This window comes from Loa loa (assembly GCF_000183805.2).
Source record: "Loa loa unplaced genomic scaffold supercont3.174, whole genome shotgun sequence".
NCBI classification, from domain to species: Eukaryota; Metazoa; Nematoda; class Chromadorea; order Rhabditida; family Onchocercidae; genus Loa; species Loa loa.
In genome coordinates, this window is record NW_018108354.1 from 120146 (window position 1) to 128779 (window position 8634).

The 8634-nt window shown below is 33.7% G+C and overlaps 1 protein-coding gene and 1 non-coding gene across 2 annotated transcripts; both read left to right on the top strand.

The window, feature by feature from the left end:
- Positions 1–421: 421 nt before the first annotated feature.
- LOAG_10384 (hypothetical protein) lies at positions 422–7114 on the top strand (the record flags this gene model as incomplete). The annotated part of the gene is made up of 15 exons (XM_020448149.1): positions 422–519; positions 912–1023; positions 1328–1471; positions 1837–1928; positions 2263–2388; positions 2499–2639; positions 2862–2982; positions 3133–3286; positions 3729–3913; positions 4075–4245; positions 4406–4528; positions 4989–5078; positions 5498–5669; positions 5974–6032; positions 6878–7114. The coding sequence occupies 15 exons, from the start codon at positions 422–424 to the stop codon at positions 7106–7108; spliced, it is 2019 nt and encodes a 672-aa protein (XP_020301681.1). The 3' UTR covers positions 7109–7114.
- On the top strand, positions 6466–6552 carry LOAG_20060. The gene has a single exon. It is a non-coding gene; the product is annotated as a tRNA-Tyr (tRNA).
- Positions 7115–8634: the final 1520 nt, after the last annotated feature.

The following is an 8634-nucleotide window of genomic DNA, read 5'->3' on the forward strand; positions in this document are numbered from 1 at the left end:
GGCCTACCGTCCTAATCTCGCTGTGTATCAGCGCGTTTCAATCGCTGCGGAAGTCGTAGTGATCTGAGAAGGGGCTAAATTTCTTGCACCTTTTTCTAGTTTTTAATTCGAATCTTTTCAAAGACCTCGTCAAGATCTTCCTTGTTTGTTTTCGAAGTCTTTCCTCAGCTCTGACCTTCGCCCATAACCTTCCTTGTGTATGATCATTTCCCACGACTTTTTTGTGTATAACCTGAAGGTTTTCTCACCTGAGACTTGAAAAAATCCTCCACAACAGTAATGTAAAGTATTCCTTCATGTCCCTGGTATCTTTGTGATTAAGTCGCTCAGATATTGACACGTCATCAGAACGCATAACATGGCTGGAATGGATACTGAACTCTGTAGTATTCTATCGTCCCACTAATTTTATTTTAAGTGGATGACTCATATCCCTGATAACTGTTATAGAGATAAGAAAGGAGAAATCAGAACATATCTTACAACATTTGGAACTTTGGCGGTGGCATTCATTATCAGGTTTTTGTTTCATTATATAAAACTGCTTGTTTTATAGGAGCACAGGTGGAGTCGGCAACTATTCGGTATGCGTCCTTCGATAAGGTAAAAAAAGAAAATTTTCGTTCTTGTTTCGAAAATCGTTTAAGCATAATCTATTGTTTCCCAAATCCATCGTTTTTTAATACATCTTCTGGCCGTTAAGCATACAAGGTAAGAGGTAACGAGAAAGAATTGTGCTCTATCTTTGGTTCTCGGTTTAAAAAATTATACGTAAGCATTCCTGTCAAGATGGGCGATGTTTGCTTCATCTAACAATTGGCACACTATTATAAAATATACTTCCCTATTTAACTTTTCTCCAATTGTTTAGAAGATAGAAATTTGACATATTTCATTACGATTCGTTTTAGTGGTAGTGGTACTCGAAGAACGTCCACGGTTTCTACTTCCAGTGGCTCAGTTCGTGACCAGAAAGACCAAAAAAGTGCGGAAATTGGTTATAGCACTGAATTTGCCAATAAGGTGGAAACTCTACATTCTTGTTCACAGCTATTTATAAGCCGAATCGAAAGAGAGGACCTCTCTTTCGTTACTAAATTTATCTCATCACAGAGAGAGCGCGAGTAGCATTCGGAAATCTTTGTAATTGTATAAGTTAGGATTAAATTTTAATTTCTCCTATGTTATTTGGCATTAAAAGAATCCTTTAACCTTGCAAACAAGAAATTATACGTAAAGGGCTTCCCAACAAAGATAAAATGAATGAGTTTATTTTATTAAATAAATGAGTAACCTGAGATATTTATTAGCTTTCCTGAATTTAAAGAATGAGCAGGAAGAAACAGAGATGGAAGATGAGGAGGGAAGTTATGATTCAAAACGTATGCGTCATCATCGCGAATCAGCGGAAGTTGCTCGAAAACGATTGAAGCTGGACCTAAAAAGTTCTGTTGATCGTGGAATTGTTGAGGTAAATTCTTTTTTAATAATAGAAAACAATGTTTCGATTGCTAGAAATATCTATTTTAGGTACAGTAAATTTATGCAAACTGGAACAAATCGGAATTTTTAATTTATTACATTGTATTACATTCTTGCTTGTATCACTTGTGTCGCAATCTTGCTTCACTTGATTGCATATTGTCTCCAAAATGCAACTTTATGCTCCACTTATTCATAAAGATATCACAATTTGCTATTAAAACTTGCTTTGCCATATATTCATCAACTTACATCCAAAATTTATGCTGCTGGGCAGATTTTTTAAAAATTGCGAACTATTCGTTGAGTTTTAATAAATTTAACAAAGTCACAATTTTTATTTTTATTTTAAAGAATGGTTCAGAATCGAATGAATCAAGAGAGGGTTCTTGTGAGCGCAATGATTGTGGCCATTTGAAAAAGTGTGCTTTGGATGTTTCATCCATGTAAGCTAATTTCATTTTTTTCATTTGGAGTAACTTCTCGCTATTCAGATTGATGAACAGGTCAAATAGAATAGCAGCTGGTGATGTTTTTCTTGGAAAGACTTATTGTTAACGGGCAGCATTTCATTAAGTGCCAGCTTCTTAGCATAACTGATAAATTGAATTCAAGTCAATCTACATTTACACTGATGTAATGAAAAAATTGTGATTTCCTGGAAATTTTCAATGACTTCGAAACAGTGATTTCTTGGAAAATTCCTAATGTTGGATTTACTATCGATTTAACAAAAGATTTTGAACCATGCTGTTTTCCCTACAATTTTAACTATTCCAGGTGCTATGGACGTGAAAATCATGGAAGTACACATCTTACAGATGGGAATTACAACTATAAAACTTTCCATCATATTTCGAAGGGCGAGCATGTTTGCTGCGCATGTTATGATGAGATATGGAAACCGTAAGTTCTAGAATAGCACAAAATAGTACTGCCTCGGTTATGCTATCATAACTTAAAATGTTCCACATAAAACAAAATTTTTGTCGAATATTTAACTGAAAGAAATTTAGTGGCCGAACAGGTAATGATCGTTTTAATGAATGGAAGGGAAAATGGGCTTCTGAAAGCCGCTGCACTCCATGTGTACGACTGTACATTCAAGATCAGTTACTTCCATTTTGGTTGCAGTGCAAACTTTGCAATAAGTTTAGGTAAATTCCTACAGAAATTTTTCAAAATTTATGTCGTTTTTTCAAAATTTATGTCGTTATTTTGCCCGATTCAAAACAATTTACTGGAAAAAGGAGATTTGTTTTTGTTCATGAACAAAATGTATTTTAATGAGTCATTGGTTTGTTATTGAAACGAAGACAAAGTTAAGATTCAGTTCTAAATTTAGTTGGGAATTCATATGTTGATTAAAACTTTTTTAGGCATTTGCCAATTACCGTGAACAGTATAAGTCGTGAAGATGTCGAAAGATTTGTTTGTGGTAGTCATATTGAGGCCGATAGGGATAGCTTAAACGACCCATGTGACGTTAAAGAGGAGGAGGTATTCTGGTGGCTTTTTTGAATTAACTTCTTTGGGGCTTGGTATATTCATTTTCTCTTTAATTTAATGCTATACGTTTGATGATCACTCTTAAATTGTTGGACTAGTTCTTCATTATTTAATTCTTCATTTGTTAAAGTAAACTTTCAGTGTGTACGTGATGCTTCCGAAACGTTATGGATAAAGTCGGTCAGCATCCCACCTTTACTGCATAATTCACCTGCAGCTCCATTTTTACAACATGAATATTATTATGATGAAGTAGGAATTAGCCCTACTAATGCAATATTCGAACATCAAAATGGTAATTCTTTTCCATTCCATCTTAAATTTTAAGGAATGATTCTGTTGGGAAGAATAAAAAAGATGCCTTTTGGATGGTAGGGTTTTCTCACTGGATGATCGTTGAACTACCATAAGGAAATGTTGAAGTCTACTATTTCCAGAAAATAATTTTTCATGGAATTCCCAAAAAAATCGGTCGATAGTATGGGGTTGAGAGTTTTCCAAAAAATCGATCGACAGTAATGTTGATTAAGAGTTCTGTTCTTTTATGGTATTGGACAGGGCTCTTTATTTGTCTTGTTCGGATTTTATTAATATTACACACGATTTTATAATATGAGTCACCAGAAATTCAGCATTTCTGCACACTCCTTGCTGTTATTATGTTATTTTTTTCTTTGACTATTTTCCATGATAAATTATGGTTTTCTCGAAACCTGTGATAAGTTTATAATTGGTAGAAAGTGCAGTACGGAGCTTTATGCGTCCATTCAATATTCCACATGAACAGTCAATGGCATTTTGTTTACGACCGGATGTTATGGAATACGACGAATTACACAGCTTTCCGGAATATGCTACCGAACCAGTTGCTTATTTGGCTATGCGGAATCTCGTTATTGCTTTATGGAATCTCAATCCATTTGTGAGTTCTATAAACATATTTTTTAAAAATCCAAATAGTTTTAACTCAAGAAATTCGAACTGCTGTGCCATATGGATTACAAGTTGTATGTAATACTTCAAATATACACAATTTATATTGTTTGCATTGAATTCTCAGTTTCGGAAATCTGGTTTTTTTAGCAGTATTTAACTGTGGAGTGCTGTATTCCATACCTAATTTGTCGAGGTCTTGCACGAGTTTGGTATATTAATGAATTAAATCGAGTTATCAGATTTCTTAGTCTCAAGTCTCTCATCAATTATGGCGTATTAAATTTCTCCAAAACTTCAATACTTTCATCAAAATGCAGCGTAAGTTATTCAAATTATTAAACTTCTACTGCAGACAATTAATGGTTTGGTTGCTGATATTTTTGTTGAGAGCACAATATTATCAATCCCACATTTTCGACAATCGATAATGTTGTTTTTAACGATTCATTCTTTTGGGATTCAAGTTCAAATTTTTTAGGATATGGAAGTGGTTATTGTTGGCGCTGGGATCAGTGGTTTAACTGCAGCTCGGCAGCTTCGTTCATTTGGTGCTCGGGTTAAGGTTCTAGAAGCGAAGGGGAAATTAGGCGGACGACTATTGGTTTGTTATTTTTACTCATATCTAGCGAGCCACAGAAAAAAAATTCCGGAAAAATTCGCTAAATTAGAGAAGTTGAACTGTGCTCAACTGGACTAAATTCCTTTTACATTTTATCAAACTCACAAAATTTCACCGATTCTCCTTGAAGCATGAAATTTAAGGATTGCAACAAGATTTAACCTGTTAAAATTAACTTGTGATAGCCTTGCATACAGGGTTTGACTACATAGTTTCTTCGTGGGAATTACTGGACATTCAGTGTAAAATTTTATTAATGAAATAACAAAATTTTATTGTAATGAATAATGGACAGTTTTTGTGAATCTGGTGGAAATATATTTTAATCGGATTTTTGATAAGATTTGTTTTGAACTATTGACTTCCGTTTCTCACCTTTTTAATATGCAACTTCTCGTATTATGTACCATCGCTTTCAAATGGGATAGAACAATAGCTGCAGGATGATTGGTCGTTAGGCGTTGCAGTTGGTAGTGGTGCTCAGCTTATTACTGGAATTATCAACAACCCAATTGTCTTAATGTGCGAACAAGTTTGTTTTTATTCTTTTTCTTTTATCACTTCCGAGGAAATCAGGAAGATTTGCTTTTTTATTCATATACTTTTTTTAATCATCTATATAAATTAGTTTTCTTAATATTTGTTACTGTTTTTAGAAGTGCTAGACATCTGAAAAATTCCGGTAAAAACATATGGTTTTACTGGAAATTTTCGGAATATTTTTTGTTATTCAAGGTTTTGAAAGGAAACTTCATCAAGACAATACCCATTCTACCTGTTTCTCCATTTTTAGTTCTTTCGAAATGCATGCCACACTGCTGTTTTACAGTGAGTACTGTATTACAGAACGGGAAGGTAAATATTTTTCTAGAGAAGGGAAAAAAATGGTAATAAAAAGTATGCATTCGTAATTGATGAGTGCAAAAAATTAATTTCGCATTAAAATTGCAGATAGGTGTTGTTTATCGCGCTGTAAAAGACGAATGTCCGTTGTTAGATGCAGGTACTGGAAAACGAGCATCAAGCATTTGTGACCGAGTTGTCGATGAACATTTTAACTGTTTACTGGATTGTTTGGCCGACTGGAAGCAGAATGTTAAAGTTGGTGATGAAAGTCTATACGGTAATTTTCTATACAGTGTTCATGTTAAAGGTTCAAATTAAATAATGCTTGGGCATTATTTGGCAGCAATTGATTGCTTTTTTTAAATCGTGGTGCTATTCCTAAACTTTTTCTAAACTGTTCAGGTATATAAAGTGAAATTCATTTCATATGCTTGGGAGGCTTAGTAGGAGGTCTTGTACTAGTCTTCCGCTGGCTTTTTGATTTCTTGAAATTAAGGCACTTCTTTTATACAGTTTGTAACATCTTTATGCAGCTATGAAATAAAATCCGTTTTTCTTTTTCATCCCAGATTTGTTTTCAGATCGTATAATGGGCTTGCATAATGCATTCCTAAAAACGACAGGACTGAAATGGACTGAGGTTTGTACATACCTTTTAATTCTTCTATTACCTTTATTGATGTCATTTTTATTCAAATTCTTTTTACGTGGTTAAAACAGGAATAAGACTTTAATACTGGCTTAAATTCATTCGTCTTCTACGGATTTGTCCACTATTTTGATTTACTTTTGTTTTTTTAAAACTTACGAAAACTTCTGATTATTCAAATCCATTGTCATATTTTGGCTTGCTTCTGTCGTATTTAATCATTTCAAATCATTTGCACATTTTTAATTTATTCGATTTAAATTATTTCCAGTTGTACATGTCTCAGCACTACACTTTTCCCCTATTTTAATGATTTGCAACATGTGGCACGTTTATAAGGTTGACATGAGAACGAATATGTATGAATTGCAATTGCACGTTCTCAAACACAACAAAATTTTATAAGAGGGTGGGTATGGTGTACCCAGCCATAGCTCAGTTGGTAGAGCGGAGGACTGTAGAATGTTGCGTGGTGATCCTTAGGTCGCTGGTTCGAATCCGGCTGGCTGGAGTCCTGGTTTTGCGGCAGTTAGTTCAAATGAGTTGCACTTGTTTCAACTTGTTGTGAATGTGGGCTTATTCCTTAAGGGGGGGTTTTAAAAAAAGGAGGAGACTTTTTCATTTCTCCACTTGAAAAGTTGGAGCTTAACAAGGGAGTAGGAATACAAGTTTAGATATATCTTGGACGAGAATGTGGAATTGAGTCTCTTTGATTTCTTAAATTTTCAATTTGTCATTTTTAAATTCACGAGTTTAGACTTTGACTGAAGGGTTAAATTAAGATAGAAAGATGGGAAAGTAACCACAGATCCACTTTTAACTTCTAATCAAATTAGGAAGAAGAGCGCATGCTGCAGTGGCAAATAGGTAACGTGGAATTTTCATGTGGTTCGAAGTTGGATGGTGTTTCGGCTCGTAATTGGGACCAGAATGAAGCAGTGGCGCAGTTTGCTGGTGTTCATGCTTTACTAACTGATGGTACCTCGGAACTAATGCGTCGACTGGCAGAGGGTACCGATATTCGATGTAATCATGAGGTTAATGTTCCCTGTCTTTTGTTCTTTTGAAATTATTAATGGTATAATTAAAACTGGTGGAGCTTTGTAAGTCAGTTCATATTTATTATAAGAAATCAGGTTGCTTTATCGAAATATTTGACGAGAATTTGATGCAATATGTTTGTTTTCGCTTCCTCATCAATGTTCACTTCCTCAACAAACGGTTAAAAAAATCTCTCCTTGTACAGGCTCTATTAAATTTTCAAAAATTTTTCAAAATTTGTTTAGGTATCAAGGATTGAGTGGTTGGGGCGAAAGAAAATTCTCGTTAAATGCAGTAATGGAAAGAAGTATTCATGCGACAAGGTCTCTTTCAATTTTAATTTCATTTTTGGGTTCTTTTTGAGTTTTCGATTTCACTTAACATTGGATAAAATTTGACTTTTCGAAGTTTTCCTTGCTTTTAATGATACGAACGTTTTAGTTCCATTTAACCCTTATAATCATAGCTTAGATGCTTTCCTGCCACGTTTTTATTTGCAGAATACGACTAGATCTTTTTTCCACCTGCAACATGTCTGATTTTCTACTGCATTTTTATCGTTCAAAAACGCTATGTTCAACTACCTTATCCTTCATTCAGCACCTTTAGTGATGAAAATTGAATGCGTTAAATAGTTATTCTTCTATCTTTTACATTTACTTAAGGTTTTGGTGACTGCTCCATTAGCTGTATTACAAAAAGAATTAATCACATTTGTTCCTGGTTTGCCGCCAACAAAAACAGCGGCTCTAAAAAATTTGGGCGCTGGCTTGATAGAAAAGGTTTGAGTTTTACTCCTCTAACAAACGAAAAAGAATTTAAAACATATAAGGAAGTCGAAATTGAATATTTGTATCTCAAGATATGGCTTGTTTAGTGGATGACCTTTCAACACCCGTTCTGATTCAACTATTTGTAATTACTTTGATGCAGTGTAAAATATTGAATTGTGAAATGAGTTTATTTTTTCTTTTATATATCTCATTTTTTATCGAATAGTAGTTTGTTTCTGTGATGATGTAAATTTAAATATTTTCGAAATTAAATAGTTGAGTCGGTCTCATTTTCAGTCAGTTATATTCCAACTTTTAGGTAGCTGTGAAATTTTCGCGACGTTTCTGGTTGTCTATCCTGAAAAGTGATGGAACATTGGATTATTTTGGTCATGTGCCGAAAAATGCTAATGAAAGAGGACTTTTCAATATGTTCTATGATTTTTCAACTCGTGTAAATAATATTTATTAATTTCCGAGTTTACTATAAGCGCCACCTTTGTTCGTACTCTCTTCCTTCAAAGATTACCTTTCCATAAATTAGTATGTTATTAACAAAAAGAGACGCTAAACTAGTGCCAGAGTGTGACTTCCTCCAAATTCTGAATCTGAAGCTTGTTATTTGAATTGATAACTAAAATAACTAAAATTACTTTGACGTTATGATAACTAAAAAACTAAAATTACTTTGACGTTTTATAACAGAATATTAGATAAATATAAGTTGATATATATATATATATATATATATATATATATATATATATATATATATATAT